The 16,145-nt window shown below is 43.0% G+C and overlaps 2 protein-coding genes across 10 annotated transcripts in view; one reads left to right on the top strand and one right to left on the bottom strand.

Annotated features, from left to right (window-relative positions):
• Window positions 1-14,465, top strand: part of MLH1 (mutL homolog 1) — a 39,258-nt gene extending 24,793 nt beyond the window's left edge. For 2 of the 5 annotated variants that reach the window (XM_065399582.1, XM_065399580.1), the window contains 6 exons: window positions 5,808-5,916; window positions 9,329-9,392; window positions 10,326-10,490; window positions 10,737-10,829; window positions 11,514-11,627; window positions 13,787-14,465. In XM_065399582.1, coding sequence (XP_065255654.1) covers window positions 5,808-5,916; window positions 9,329-9,392; window positions 10,326-10,490; window positions 10,737-10,829; window positions 11,514-11,627; window positions 13,787-13,954 — 713 coding nt within the window. In that variant the 3' untranslated portion in view covers window positions 13,955-14,465. The remainder of the gene's footprint in view (window positions 1-5,807; window positions 5,917-9,328; window positions 9,393-10,325; window positions 10,491-10,736; window positions 10,830-11,513; window positions 11,628-13,786) is intronic. The other 3 variants (XM_065399583.1, XM_065399581.1, XM_065399584.1) reach the window with 3 other exon arrangements.
• Window positions 14,466-14,543: 78 nt separating this feature from the next.
• The window catches only part of LRRFIP2 (LRR binding FLII interacting protein 2), a 111,747-nt gene continuing 110,145 nt past the window's right edge, over window positions 14,544-16,145 (bottom strand). For all 5 annotated transcript variants that reach the window (XM_065399588.1, XM_065399589.1, XM_065399590.1 and 2 more), the window contains one exon: window positions 14,544-15,509. In XM_065399588.1, the coding sequence (XP_065255660.1) occupies window positions 15,396-15,509 (114 nt within the window). In that variant the 3' untranslated portion in view covers window positions 14,544-15,395. The remainder of the gene's footprint in view (window positions 15,510-16,145) is intronic.

Here is a 16,145-nt window from a genome sequence, read left to right as displayed (position 1 = left end):
TAAAAGTAGTACAAGAAGCCTGTTTCTGTTACACACCAAGAGCCCCAGCAAACTTTCTTTTGTATCTTGTTCATGTTTCTTAGCTTGCAGACTGACCTGCTAAACCAGAGCAGTATTGAATTAATCCAACTGTCTGAGCAAAATGTGTAATAAGTTTTTTTTAAACCATGACGACCAGCTTCTGCAGACATTTTCCACTTAGACAGGAGAGGTGCACACTTCATATCTAAGGGCTGGTTTAGCCTTTAGTAAGCCTGCATATTAAACCACATTACTAAACAAAATGCACTAACTTAATGTAAGGCTTTTTTCCATTCCAAATACAGGTATTAACTCACCCCATAGATGAACAGCCTGCAAAATTGCAGCCTAAATACCAAGGTTCTATGTTTATTTGCTCTGGATACAGGGACAAAGTGAGGTTTCTTAAACAATGGAACTTTTGTAAAACAATAAGATTTTTTTTTTCTTTTTTTTCCTCTAATTTCCATGCAGAGATGTTTAAGGGTAAGCCATGTTCACAGGAATTTTTTTTATTGCCTAGTTGCAAGTCTCTGAAAATAGATTTATAATGGAAACAATGATGGGACAGATTAATTAAATTGCTGTAGCTTGTGCACACCATTTTTATTTGAATGAGGAAAGGGGAACCAATTTCCCCGTGTCACTTAGGACATGGTTACACTTGCAAATGTAGAGCGCTTTGAGTTAAACCAGCCTTCGTAGAGCGCAGTAGGGAAAGCGCTGCAGTCTGTCCACACTGACAGCTGCAGGCGCACTGGCGTGGCCACATTTGCAGCAATTGCAGCGGCATTGGGGGCATTGTGGGCAGCTATCCCACAGAGCACCTCTTCCCATTCTGGCGCTGTGGCTTGTGGGATGGGGCAGGTGGTGTGGGGCATTCTGGGTTCTTTCCCAATGCCCCATGATGCATCGGTTCGCATCCCAGCAATCCCTCTGCTTCTGTCCACAATTGGCGCCATCTTTCAGCGTTTTTTGTGCTGCGCGCTCTGGCTTCCCTTTCGGTCTGCGGGAATGGTGCCCGAACTGCTGAGGAATATGCTGAAGATTCTTGCTAGCACATCACGTTTGGCAGTTGAGTTATTCCTTAAGATCCAAGGTGACAGTGAGGACTCCGACGATGCTATCGAGCCGCGTAACGCGTACGACACGAGATTGCTTGTGACATTCACGGACATGCTCACCACCGTGGAACGGCGCTTTTGGGCTCGGGAAACAAGCACTGAGTGGTGGGATCACATCGTCATGCAAGTCTGGGATGAGCAGTGGCTGCAGAACTTTCGGATGAGAAAAGCCACTTTCATGGGACTGTGTGATGAGCTCGCTCCTACCCTGCGGCGCAGGGACACAAGATTGAGAGCTGCGTTGACGGTGGAGAAGTGGGTGGCTATTGCAATCTGGAAGCTGGCAACTCCAGACAGCTACTGATCGATCGCAAACCAGTTTGGAGTGGGGAAGTCGACGGTTGGAATCGTGTTGATGCAAGTTTGTAGGGCCATTAATCGCATCCTGCTCAGAAGAACCATGACTCTGGGTAACATGCATGACATTGTGGCTGGCTTTGCACAAATTGGTTTCCCTAACTGCGAAGGGGCGATAGATGGGATGCATATTCCAATTCTGGCACCAGCCCACCTAGCCTCCGAGTACGTTACTCGGAAGGGGTATTTCTCAATGGTTCTCCAGGTGCTTGTGGATCACTGTGGGCGTTTCATTGACATTAACGCAGGCTGGCCTGGAAAGGTGCATGACGCACTCATCTTTTGGAACACTGGCCTGTTCAGGAAGCTGCAAACTGGGACTTTTTTCCCTGACCAGAAGATCACCGTAGGGGAAGTCGAAATGCCCATTGTGATCCTTGGAGACCCTGCTTACCCTTTAATGCCATGGCTCATGAAACCCTACACAGGGAGCCTTGACAGCAGCAAGGAGCGGTTCAACAACAGGCTGAGCTGGTGCAGAATGACTGTGGAGTGTGCTTTTGGCCGTTTAAAGGGCTGCTGGCGCTGTCTGTATGGGAAGCTGGACCTGGCTGATAACAGCATCCCCACGGTTATATCTGCGTGCTGTACCCTCCATAACATATGTGAAGGGAAGAGTCAAAGATTCACTCAGGCATGGAACTCAGAGGTTCAACACCTGGAGGCTGAATTTGAACAGCCAGAGAGTGGGGCTATTAGAGGGGCCCAGCGCAGGGTTGCAAGGATTAGGGATGCCATGACGGAGCAATTTGAGGCTGAAAGCCACCAGGAATGTCTGGTGCCCTGCATGGGAGTGAAGTGCAGTGGTTCCAATGTTAGTAGGAATCTGTGTTTGCTACGTATGATGCACTGACTTGCAGTGCCTGTTGCTTTCCTGGGCTAAGGTATCTTTTATTTTATGCAATAATAAAGAATGTTTTCAAAGCAAAAAAATCAATTTATGGAAATAAAATGCATTTATTGAAAAGAAACACAACTGCTTAGGAAACAGAAAGGGCAAGGGGATGGGGTGGGGAACAGTACAATCACAGATTTGCATATGTCCTGTTGTCATACTCAGCCTTCCTGTCTGGAGTGCCGTGCAATGAGTGCTGCACTTCAGGTTGGCTATACTGCATGGCGATGGGGGTTGAGTGCAGTGGGTAAGGGTCGTAGTTTTCAGGGCTGGGTGGTGAAGCTATAGGTGTTGGAGGCAGCTGGTGGCAATAAGAACCCGGATGTTGGGAAAAGTGGGTTGGAGGTGAGATGGGGGCACAAGGGAAAGAGTTTTGGGACAAGGGCTGCGGGCGGGGAGGGGAGTGGTAGTGCTCCGCCTGCATTGCTACGAGTGCCTGGATCGAGTCCACTTGGCGCTCCATGATGCTTATCAGCCGCTCCGTGCTTTGGTGCTGGCGATCCGCATTCTGCTGGCAGATCCTCCTTTCACTCTACCCCCACTCCTGAACTTTTTGATTTTCATTAAGGGAGTGCTGCATGACTTCATGCAGCATGTCCTCTTTGCTTCTATGTGGCCTCTTCCTGATTCTTTGGAGTCTTTCAGCTGTTGATAACAAGAACTGCTGGGATCTCAAGGTTGCATCTGTAAAGGCAAAATGCAACACTTAACAGAGGCAGCATTGTTCGCACCAGACAGAGCAATGATTCCCCCGTACTTAAGGAGGGCAAGCACAGTCTACACAGTAGCATAATTTGCCTGTCCCAAAGCGAGCACACATAACCCACGGGAGCCCCAAAATGGTGAGGGAGCACAGGGTCAAGGGGGACTGAGTCTTTCATGGCTGTACTGTCCTCTGGGTTTCTGTGCCTTGGGGAGAGCCAACAGCTGCAGGGGGCCCCTATACTGAACACTGTCCCCACATTTTCCACAAGAGTTCGTCCTGGAAAATGAGGGTGACCTGGGAAGTAAGGTACAATGCAGCTTCCGCCCTGGCCCATATGCAGCTTGCCTGTGTGCAGCAATGGTCCCCTCGCCCCTCATGGCACAGTGGTGCAGACATGTTAGCCTGACTGGGACAAGGACCACAGTGGCTCTCCCACAAAACCTGCGCAAGCGCATTGCCCAAGTTCTGGCTGAGACCTTTGTAGAGATCACTGAGGCCGCAATGTGAGAGAGCACATCAACGCCCTATTCTGAATCTAGGCATGCAAGCAGCCCTAACCCTCCTCGCCCCAAGAGCCCGCACCGAGTAAGTTCCTTCCCAAAATAAAAGCCGTTTACCGGGAACCTCCTCTGGTATTTGTCCTTCACCAAACACCAGCCACTGCGACTGGCTACCTTCCTCCTGGCTTGAGAACAGCTCCTGGCTGCATGCATCTAGGGATGCCGGGGTGTCTTCCTCTGCCTCAGCACCCTCGCTCCCGCTTTGCTGCTCCTCCTCCTCCTGCCTTGTTGGACTGGGCTCTGAAGTGTCCATGGTGGTACTTGGAGTGGAGGTGGGGTCACCCCCAAGTATCGCAACCAGCTCTTTGTAAAAACGGCAGGTCGCGGGGACAGCACCAGAGCGGCGGTTTGCCTCGCGGGCTTTGCAGTAGGCATTCCGCAGCTCCTTCACTTTAACCCTGCACTGCAGGGCATCCCGGTCATGGCCCCTTTCCATCCTGTCCCTTGATATCTGCCCAAAGGTATCGTAATTCCTACGGCTGGAGCGCAGCTGGGACTGTACAGCTTCCTCCCTGCAAACACTGATGAGGTCCAGCACCTCGCCATTGCTGGGGATCGCCTGGCGCGTGGAGGCATGGTCACCTGGAAAGATTGGCTGAGAGCACTCCATGCCTGGCTGAGCAAACAGGAAGGGGATTTTCAAAATTCCCAGAGAATTTAAAGGAGGGCGGGTCTGACAGTTGGTCACCTGAGGGCAGGGCAGTAGAGTTCAAAGTGATGACCAGAGTGGCTAGAACAGGCATTGTGGGACACTTCTGGAGGCCGATCAGAGCGCATTAACAGACATGGGCATCTACACTGGTGCTGCGGCGCTCCAGCGGGGACGCATCAAATGTTATTCCATTCGCCAAGGTGGATTACCAGGAGTGCTCTAGCCGCGGAATCAGAGCGCTCTATGTGCCTTGCCAGTGTGGATGGGTCGTGAGTTAGAGCGCATTGGGCTGCTTTAATGCACTCTAACGTGCAAGTGTAGCCATGCCCTTACTTATATAAGGATTTCACTGTGACAGGTAAAATACTATTCCCAACTTGCAGATTCTTAGGGCAGTTTCCTCTCAGGTGGTGTTTCACTTTGCATCTTCTGCACAGCACAATCCTTGTTTGTTAGTGAGATTTAACTGCAATAGGAGTGGCATCCATTCAAACATTCCAGCCCTATTAAGCTGGTCTAAGTATTGGAAATCCTATGGCATGACAGTTTTTGTCTAGCTAACTTTAATTGGTTGGTAACAAGATTCAGGGAAATTCCACAGCTAAGTAGGCCAGCATCTACAGATATCTTCGTTGGCTGCTAAGGCTAAGAAATCTTGACTCCTAGCAATCAAAAGGTTTAATGATGTTCTCTTTGAAACTCCTCAATGGCTGCTAGTACTGAATGCAAAATGCCATATCCTGGTGTATCTAGTTCACCCGCTCAGTGCTTAAATATGAAGGCATTGCAGTTGCAGCTATTCTGTAGCCACCAAAAAACTTCCCAGAATTTTAGCAGTCAGAATTTGAGCAACGGTTCCATTTTGTGTTACCCTTGAGAAGAAGGTAGAAGAATGTAACAATAGGCCTTTTTAATAGACCTGGTGGAACGGAGCTTCGTTTGAAGAGTCTCACTTTTTATAAACCATGAGGACAGAAATTTCTTGTGGGAAAGCAAATAAATAGCTAAGAACCTGATCTGCACATATACTTAGTATCAGTGGGGAGTATAGCCTGAATAGGAACAACAGCAGGGTCAATTCTTAAATCTGATTTTACTCTGGAGGGTTTCTTTTGCATTACCAACTTTCTTTTAGGCATGTTTGGTATTTATTAATCTTTTCGGAACAGGAACTTCTCCAGTAAAACATGATAAAATTCAAGTAAAATATTCAAGATTTTTACTAATTGTTTTCATTCATGGTTTGAATTTAATATAAAATTTCTCATTCATACATTGTGTTTATCTATTTTAGGATTAAACTATTGGAGTGTTTAGAATTTCCTTTATAGTGTTTAGTACTTGTTTATTTTGGACTGTTTGGACTGAAGTGTGATTCAAGTAGTAGTTTGAGATTTTCACAACTTGAATAATCAAGATACTTTGCAGACTATAGCAAATCTGGGCTGGGGGGAAGTTATATGACCTCATGTTGTTAGATGTATTATTCCAGGTCTTCAGGAGATGCTACGTGATCACTCGTTTGTTGGTTGTGTTAGTCCACAGTGGGCCCTGGCACAATACCAGACAAAGCTGTATCTTCTCAATACCACACAACTCAGGTAAACACACTGATTCATGCTGTTAGATGTGTTGTCAACAGTTGAAATAGCTGGTGAACACAACTGAGTAGTTAAAAATAAGAATGAAAGAAATAATAGAAATGAGGTACAAAGGCACTGTGAATGCTGCTTTTGAAATCTAGCCAAATTGGTGATTTGAAGAGCACTCAAGTGTTAAAGGCCTCAAATTTTTAATCTATCTTAATTTTTTGTATTGATCCTGCAAAATTTATAGGCTGCTGCTACATAATTAAAATGCACTTTACTGTGTTGTGTCCCACTGACTAAAAACCCAGAGGATGAAAGGAATTTGATTCTACATCACACTTACCCGTACCATTCATTTGAATAGCTAAGTTATTGAAATGTCAAAGAACCTAATCCTTTTAAAATCAGTTCTGTGCCTGATTACAGAGCCTGCAGAATATAGGGACAACGCAAATTGTTTGTGTAAACCTACAAAAAACAACTACCAAATTTAGGCCCAACTGCCTTGAGGTGTCAAGTTATGTACTGTCTTTTATCAGCACAGAATCAGTCCTTTTCTCCCAGACTAATACCACACAGTTGAAAGATTAAGGGTTTGTCTACACAAACATTTAGTTCTTGGCAAAATGGGGTGTGAATCTACCCTGCAGTATGCCGATCTGATATGTGATATTTGTTAAGAGTGCTTTGGTCTAGTCCTCGTTGAAATGGGAGTAGATCAGAGTGCATTAATGAACTGTTAACCTGCACCAGCAGGATCCACATGGGTAGTTAGAGCACCACAGGGTTGAACTAAATGTTTATATCGACAAGCCATGAGATCCTAACACATCAGTGTACTAGAGCTCTAACAGGATGTAATAAGGTTCATTCTGCAGCTAAGGCCTTGTCTACACTGGCAAGTTATTGCGTAGTAAAGCAGCTTTCTGCGGTGTAACTCCCGAGGTGTACACGCTTAGGGCATGGTTCTACTTGCAGATGTAGAGCGCTTTGAGTTAAACCAGCCTTCGTAGAGCGCAGTAGGGAAAGCGCTGCAATCTGTCCACACTGACAGCTGCAAGCGCACTGGCATAGCCACATTAGCAGCTCTTGCAACGGCCACAGAGAGCAGTGCATTGTGGTAGCTATCCCAGCATGCAAGTGGTTGCAACGTGCTTTTCAAATGGGGGGTGGAGTGTGACAGGGAGTGTGTTGTGTGTATGTGGGGGGAGAGAGAGTGGGTTTTGGGGGGGCTGAGAGCATGTCAGCATGCCGCCTCTTTCTCTCACACACAGCATTCCACAGTAATGGTTGCTTTGTCTCGGGGCAGATAAGCAGCCAGCTGTCGGAAACAGAGCTTTCAAAGGGCATTTCCGCATTCCTACATTGATTACAAAACAATGGCAAGAGTGGCCACTTGACTTAAGGGGATTATGAGACGTTTCCGGAGGCTGATCAGAGCGCAGTAATGCAACACCTCGTTCACACTGCAAGGGCGCAGCAAACATTATTCCACTCGCCGAGGTGGAGTACCAGCAGCGCTGTAGCCGCAGAGTCAGAGCGCTCTACGTGCCTTGCCAGTGTGAACGGGTAGTGAGCCCGGGGCTCCTTTAATGCGCTGTAACTCGCAAGTGTAGCCAAGCCCTTAGTGCGCAGAAACTCCTCAGTTGCAGCGTTGCAAAAAAAATCACCTCGACGAAAGTCGTAAGCCTTAAAGCATAGAGGCTCCAGTGCTGTAGCGGTAGTGTAAACACATTACAGCGCACAAAGCAATCAATTGGCCTCCGGAAGTGTCCCATAATCCCTCAAGTGGCTGCTCTGCTCATGCGCCCTTCCTCTTTCAAAGCTCTGTTTCTGACAGCCCTTGCATGCTGTGCTGATCTGTCTGGGACACAAAGCAAAAAGTTCCTAACTGTCAGGGTGGTTAAACACTGGAATAGATTGCCTAGGGAGGTTGTGGAATCTCCATCTCTGGAGATATTTAAGAGTAGGTTAGATAAATGTCTATCAGGGATGGTCTAGACAGTATTTGGTCCTGCCATGTGGGCAGGGGACTGGACTCGATGACCTCTCGAGGTCCCTTCCAGTCCTAGAATCTATGAATTAATGTGGAATGCTCGTGCTGTTGAACAGAGGCAGGTGGAGAGAGAGACAGATTGCTGTGCAGAGAGCTGGGGAGGGAGGCGGGGGCTGATGGGGTTTCCCCCTTCCCCGCCTCAGGACTGGTGGCTTCCTGCCGCTGTCTGAACTTACAAGATAGCATGCTGACACACTCTCTGTCCCCCAAAACACACAGTCTCTCCTCCCTCCCCTCCACACACACACACTCCCTGTCACACACTCTACCCCCCTCCAACCCCTTCAGTTGAAAAGCAGCTGGCAATGTAGGAGGATGCCCATGGAACAATGGGATTGGGAAACCTGCATCATGTGATGCTGTGCCTGCCCCATGAGGTATTGCAAACCCTTCCCAAAGCACCCTGCAGTGAGTTGCACAGTGGAATAGCTACCACAATGCACTGCTCTCTTTGCCTTTGCAAGAGCTGCTAATATGGATGCGCTCCACCGTCACAAGGAGCACAATGTGGATGCACAACAGCGATTTAATTCCAGCGCTTTAATAAAAGTGGTATAACTTGTTGTGCAGAAACTTGCCAGTGTAGACATACCCTAAGATCCACACACTCATCATCTTGAAGGTCTGTAAAGGGTGTGTATAGATTTTACTGACACTTATTTGAAAGAACAAAAGCATTCCTCCCTTGTTTTTATAAGGCTGTTAGTCACTGTATCTTAAACAGTACATGTGTATTGTTCCCATTTGTTACAAGATCTGTGGCTAGTACCTCCTCCCTTGTTCCTCCTCAGCATTTCTTTGACTTGTAACCTGCGGCAAATGAATATGAAGGTTTAATGTATGATAAATAGGAACAAATGTATAGTAGCTGCATGTTAAGAGTATTTTAAGCTTTTGCACCAGTATTGTGGAGACTACGAACACTAAGAAACAGGCTCACATTTATTTGTGTATCATATGTGCCTAGTGGTGCTATTGCTAGTTACAACATATCAGTGACTTTTTTTCTGTCTGTAAAAAAACTATACAATGGAACCTCGTTTATCTGATCTAATTGGGACTAGGCCAGATCGGATAACCAAAAATCTAGATAAACTGGAGAATGGGCAGCTGATGGTTCAGTTAATAAGGAAAGCTGGATGATGGAGGCTTAGTTAAATGGGGTTCTATTGTATTGCCAAAATCATAGTTTTATTAAAGGACAATCCATTCTTATTGCTGTTTCCCATAGGATGTTTTTCTCTCTCCTAAGTATACTGCTTTTTTCCCCACGATTCTGCCATTACAAAGTGGAGAATATGCACACGACAAAAAATTAGACCAAAATGGTCATTTCAATAATAAATTAACTCTTTTCCTCCCATTCAGCCAAGAACTCTTCTACCAGATTCTTCTTTATGACTTTGCAAACTTTGGAGTTCTGAGGTTGTCAGTAAGTATAACTTCCCTTCAACTCTTATATACAGATTTTGGAGAGAATGATCTGATATAAAAGTTTTAACCTCACATATGTGGGGCTGGTAGCACACGTAATTAGTGACCACCTGTAAAAAGTTGGTCTAAGTGCATCACATAAGAACTCTTGGGCAGACACAGAACTGGAATTCTCCTGGTCAGCATTCAACTGCCTTAATCATCCTTTCTCTTCCTGCAACCCTCTGCCTTATTCACTACATTACTTTCAAATTCTGCAACAACTGAGGCTGGGGTCCTACAAACAAATGTCTCCTTCACCCCCGCTTCATCCCCAGAGCGGGTCCATTCTGACACACATGCACTAGGGGGCTGAATTAAGGCTACACAGGCAACCTTAATTTTAGCATTTCCTAACTATTAGTGCTTGATTTTGCAACTTTAATGTATCTTTTTGGTAATTTATGTTCTATATGAAGTATGTTTATACTGCTGACTAGGTCAAACTTCAGATATGAAGGTGGATCTCTGTTAAATGACAACCAATATACATTTTAAAAAAAAATGCATTCCCTTTATGTGTTTAATCTCCTTTGCACTTACATGAAGTAGCAGATTTTGATGATTCTACAGCTGCTGCAAGTTCTGATAGTGGTTGCTTTATTATTAGTGTCAGATTCTGTTCCTTAAACAGCTTCATTGTTGATGCACTAGATTGTGTGTTAAAACATACCTTCTTTTTTGCTCTGTCTTCATCAGAAATGTATTGGGAAGTACTTAAATATGCCATGGTATTTTGCAATGGGCTTTAGAGAAGGGCTTGCTGTAAAGATTCTTCTGTATTCTTAGGGAAAAAAGTAAAATTGACTGCTGCATGAGGAACATCTGGATTTTGAAGGGTTGAAGTGTATGGGTGGTAATGATGATTGTATTGTACCTCGGTTACTTACAGGAGCCAGCTCCGCTGTATGATCTAGCTATGCTAGCCTTGGAGAACACTGAAAGTGGCTGGACAGAAGAAGATGGCCCAAAGGAAGGACTTGCTGAATACATTGTTGAGTTTCTAAAAAAGAAGACTGAAATGCTGAAAGACTATTTCTCTCTTGAAATTGATGAGGTGATTACTGCTGTTGCTTCTATGTCATAAGGTTATTTGTATAACTCTTAGGTGTTGGTAATGCACAATAGGAAACTGTATTTAATATTTTTGATTTGCTTTAAGGCTAGTACCAACCTGATAAATACAATCACTTACTGTACAGCAAACAGCAGTGTCCTGGGTTTGTAGATATGTCTAGTAGGTAGATACATTATTATAAGACCCTAGGTATTTCACCATGTAAAGAAAATGTTATGCTTACAGGATGGAAACCTTACTGGATTACCACTCCTGATAGACAACTATGTTCCATCATTGGAGGGACTACCTATGTTTATCCTTCGCTTAGCCACAGAGGTATGGTGCTGTTCAGCAGTTAGTTAATGGGGAAGCTAACTAGTCTGCAAATGTTACCTTCTTTTCATCATTGTCATTTATTAGAAAATGTGATTTTTAGATGTTCTCTAAAATGAAGTTACTAATAGGCAGGCATGCAATAATTCAACCACTAAGATTCACCAGAAATTGACGTGGGGAGAAGAGTTCATATATGATGTCATAGACCCTGTTCTGACAGAAGCAGTTGGTGCAAAAGTACAACTGCCAACATTCCTGCCTCCAGTGATGACACAGTATTTTTAAATATCTGCCAATGTAGTAATTATCACATGATAATGGTAATACAGATGCTGACATATGGGCAGTGCTCTAAACTTTCTCTTCTAAAAGGAAAACTGCACCGATTGCTTAAGTCCATTCCTAGCTAAATATTCACTATATAAGAATACATTAATTAATGTTTAGAAACTTTTGAAAAAATTTTACTTTCAAAGATAGGCAAACTTTTAGACTATTCCTTGCTTTCTCTGTATTCTAATCTTATACCACCAAATGGCCAAGACAGTAGCCTATTTTAAACTTTTAATTAACCGGGCATTAAGTTGACTCTATAGACTAGTAAGTAGCAGTAATGTTCCTTCAAAACTACTATTTCAGATACTGAAACAAATGTTTGCTCTCATCAAATTTCTGTTGTGACAGGTAAACTGGGATGAAGAAAAAGAATGTTTTGAAAGCCTCAGTAAAGAATGTGCCATGTTTTACTCCATTAGAAAGCAGTATATCGTGGAGGAATCTGACTTGACTAGCCAGCAGGTACAGTAATTGCATATGCTGCTGTAGTCACCTGGGTAAATCACTTGTGTTGAATTGTAAAAACCTTTAAAGATGGCTTTCATGACTAGTCTCCCACTCCGTGGAAGTAGGTGAACTGAATAACAGTGCAGCAGGGTTCTGAAAGAATATACAGGCTTATCCTTTGGAGAAGGCTGCTTTTACAGGGCAAAAAGAATGTATGTATTTAGAAAAGTTATTAAATAAGAAATTCCTATGTGCTTAGAAAGAAAACATTGTGAGAATAAGGTCTAAAAACATTGCCTCACAGCTATCATACAGGCTGATTTCTCCTAAAGACTACCTTGTTTGTGTACCTTCAAAAAGTGTACATTCGGGCTGAATCTCTTAAATACCTAATTACTGATTTGTGCACTTTAAAAGAGTATCAACTAAGCACTTGCCAAAAGTTGATCAATCATGTTGTGTGGAATTTAAGTTTCCTCTGAATAATGCAAAAGCAATAATAATACCACCACCTGTAATTTCAGTTTCTCAAACCAGAGAACTAAGGCCTCTCTAGCTGTTAGGACATTGAGCTGAGCTACAAGACAGCCTAATCCAATTTGGGCCCAGAATTTGTGGAAAAACTGGTGCACATTCTTGTCCCTCTTCTCCCCCTCCTCCGGTGTGTATTGTTTTAATAGCACTACAATGTCATTCTTGGGTGTATTAACAAGTGTGCTATGTAAAACAGGAAATAATTGTTCTGCTCTACTTGACAGGGGGGAGGTATCAGCTGGAGTATTGTATCCAGTTTTGGTACCACACTTAGGGATGTGGACTAACTGGATCAGCCAGAGGAGAGCAACACAAAAAAGTTTAGAAAACATGACCTATGAGGAAAGGTTAAATTGGGCTTGTTTAAACTAGAAGAGATGGCTGAGTTGGGGGATTATAAATCTTCAAGTATTTGAAGGACTGTTATAACCAGGGCTTTGGAGTGGAGCGCAGAGTAACTCCAGAGCCGTGGAGCTGCAGTGGAGCCGGAGCACAGCTCCAAAGCCCTGCTTATAACAGTCCTTCAAATACTTGAAGATTTATAATCCCCCAACTCAAAGTATTTGAAGGACTGTTATAAGCAGGGCTTTGGAGCTGTGCTCCGGCTCTGCTGCAGCTCCACTACTCCAGAGCTGCTCTGCACTCCAAAGCCCTGGTTATAAGGATGGTGATGAGTTCTCCATGTGCAGGGAGGGAGGGTAGGACAAGTAGTAATGGGCTTAGGTTTGATATTAGGAAAAACATTCTAAGGAAAGGTTAAGCAGTGAAAGAGGTTACCTGAGGTGGCTGTGGAATCCCCTTATTGGAGGTTTTTAAGAAGAGGGTAGGCGAACACCTCTCTACTTCTACTGAATCCTGTCTCAGCAAAGGGGGTGGAGTAGATGACCTCTTGAGGTCCCTTCGAGCTCTACATTTCTAAGATTGTTTCAGTACACAAAAATTAGATCCTTTAAGTGATTAAAATGGTGGCAGTTGTGCTGATTGTAGGGGGAAATATTTTCTACCTACAACCTCTTGCAAACTCAGCTTGAGCTGAAGAGGCAGGTCTCATGAACAGTCCACAGCCCAAATTATGCTGACATTTGTCAACCCAGTCCCTTGCAAGTGAGTTGGATGGGAGTAGATGACTGGACTTTCATAAACCATTGTTTGTACCAGAAAACATAGTCCAGTTCACACTTTCTCCTCTCTTCCTCCTCCTCCCCCCCCCCCCCCCAGTGTTAGCTATGCAAAGTTAATTTCTTCTAGCACTAGCCTAAGCAGATCTGTTACAGCAGGAGCCTTTCAAGGTGAGCACTTCATATAAAGTGTGATAGACTAGTTTTATTTTTACACCAAACCCTGCACTGGAAATTTTTGAAAGGTATTTTGACTCAACCCTTTTCTCTAGCTTAATTTAGAGCTAGTACAGTTCTCTTAATGGTAGTGAGGGGCTGTGATTATGTGAAAGCTGACTAGTGGATTTTTTTTTTAATCAAGATAGTGAACTAATTTGCAAAGACTAAAGTAAATAATTTAGCACTCCCAGCTACAGCTGTTTTAGCAGGAAAAAGTCAAGTTTTGAAAAACTTATCAAATCTATATTTCCATAAAATTGGTTTTAAGAGTACTTGTTTTTTAAAACCAAACTTTTCTTTTAGACTGAAGAGCTTGGATCTGGTTCAGCATCATGGAAATGGACTGTGGAACACGTTATTTACAAAGCTTTTAGGACCCACCTTTTGCCTCCTAAACACTTCACAGAAGATGGCAACATTTTGCAGCTTGCTAATCTGCCAGACCTATATAAAGTTTTTGAGAGGTGTTGAATATTTCAGTTGGATGGACTCACTGGTATATCCCATTGTTACATACCAGGGGGATAAAGCTGGATGACTGTAATGGAAGAAAGGAGTTTGTCATACTGCCTTTCAGCAAAGAGTATTTCAGAAATAAAACTGTCTATATTCAACTACTGTAGCTCTTTGCTACAGTATTTCACTGTAAGTTACATGAGAGACTTTGCTATAGTGAAACTTTCCAGCCATGTTGAAAGCTTCCCTCTCACTCAGAATGCAGCTGTGGTGCCTCAAAAGGGAGCAGATTTCCTGACAGACAGCTGTGAAGATCTGTAGGCTAGAGACTTTAGAAAAAATAACAATTTTGATAAAGTAAACATTCACTTAAGCTTACAGCTCTAAGTTAAACTCACCTTTTATCTGTACTTATAACTCAATTAAAGTTTTGAAATAGCAAATGTAAGTACATTTAATGCCCTCCAAGATCAGGAATGTTTACTGGAGCATCTTACAGAATGTCACAGGTAACAAAGTGATCAGGTTGGTTTAAATGTCTATATAGAGTATAGCTCCTGAAACAGCTTTAAGATTGTATATAAAAAAGCCACTCATTTCTGGCTAGTACAGTGTCCATTTAATGAACTCCTCAGACATTTCCTTACCCCCCCTTCCACCCTAAAGTTTCATTCCACACTTAAGCAGCAGTTGCTAAACAATTTTACAAAGTAAAACAAAACATCTTCCTTGGTTAAAGTCCCTATTTTTATATTAAGAGTAGCCAACCTAGTACTTCCTTGGCAAAATAACCTAGAACTCAGATGTGCTATCACCCATGCAAAAAAGCAAGTTTTATAATATCCCTATTTTATTTTTATATAAATTTAAATATTACAAAAATGCACCTTTCCATCAAAATTTATAAACTTTAATGAACATAGACCCCCCCCCCAAAAAAAAACCCTGTATCTTAAAATAAATGTTATCTGCTTCCAAAGGTTAGATCTAACATATTTGAAGTCTAAATTGCACCATATAGAAGGCACTTGTGCTGTGTGATGTCTTGAGCAAGTACATTTGTTAATTTCTAATACAGTGTCCTCTTGAATTCATGCAGTTGTCTTCAAGCACCAAGCATCATTAAAGCAGCTGAAAAAAAGTTTAAGTAAACTTGATTCCACAGTTGTGAAAACAAATGTTTTCTAGTAATAAGTCAATCATACCGCATTGTGCTCCAGCTCTGACTCTACAATTAAACTGCTAAATAAAAATCACCATCATTCACATAGGAATTCAAATTTTTCATTCTCTCATAAGTTACAAAAGGTATGCTATTTAATTCTGCAACTAAAATATTACTGAACAGCTCAGTGTTCAAATAGTTTGTGCCAATGAAAGTCTGTATTGAAACAAGCTAAGGGCTAGTTATTTCAAGGAGCAGTGCACAATTTTTTCCATTTTCTAAAACTTTCTTCTACTGTTGAGATAGAAGCGCAGCAGTCCTGTTTGCCTTCATCTTCTCCAGCCTTTTTACCAAGTGGCTATTGGTCATCTCCATCTCTTCTATCTTGTCCAATGCTGTTCTTAACTAAAAATGAAAAAAAAAAAAAAAAAGTTACATTCTATTTCAGAATAATTGCAGCTGGGTTTCTATTGTTTTAATGTCCTGGTGTGAGTAGCACAAATTAAAACTCTAAGATGAACTTTGTGTTTAGAATCACAACCCAATTTTCTCTGTTGAAAGTCTTGATTATGTTCTTTATAAGACTGTCAGTTAGGTCAAGAAAAATGGAACCTGGCTCACTGCTAACCATGCAATTGTTATAGTGTATCCAAAGGAAGCAGAACTCACTCAATTGCTGATATTAGCATAATCTAGAAACAGTTTAAAAATAAAGGTGTATATTCATTTCTGAGCTGTTGGGCACTCAGAGCTTCATATTACAACTACTCCCTTGGGGCAAAGTCTTGTGTCATCCTCAAAAACTGAGCCAGCTGATGAGCAGACGTCTGAGATGGCAGGGGTAGGAATCCTCATGCCTTGTACAGCAGCTCCCATTCCAGCCCATTGGCTAGCATAGTTTAATGCAATCTTAGTTGACTCCCTATGCAGTAGGCATTGGAGATTTGCATAGTGGTACATCTCCACACTGTGTACTGGTATGTAGGGGCCCCCATACACTTGAATGCTATACAGGGAGAGTTTGCTCCCCCAAAATTTTGA

This window comes from Emys orbicularis, chromosome 2, assembly GCF_028017835.1.
Source record: "Emys orbicularis isolate rEmyOrb1 chromosome 2, rEmyOrb1.hap1, whole genome shotgun sequence".
In the NCBI taxonomy this organism is placed as follows: Eukaryota; Metazoa; Chordata; order Testudines; family Emydidae; genus Emys; species Emys orbicularis.
Note: the sequence above shows the minus strand (reverse complement) of the source record. Positions and strands in the feature narration are given on the sequence as shown.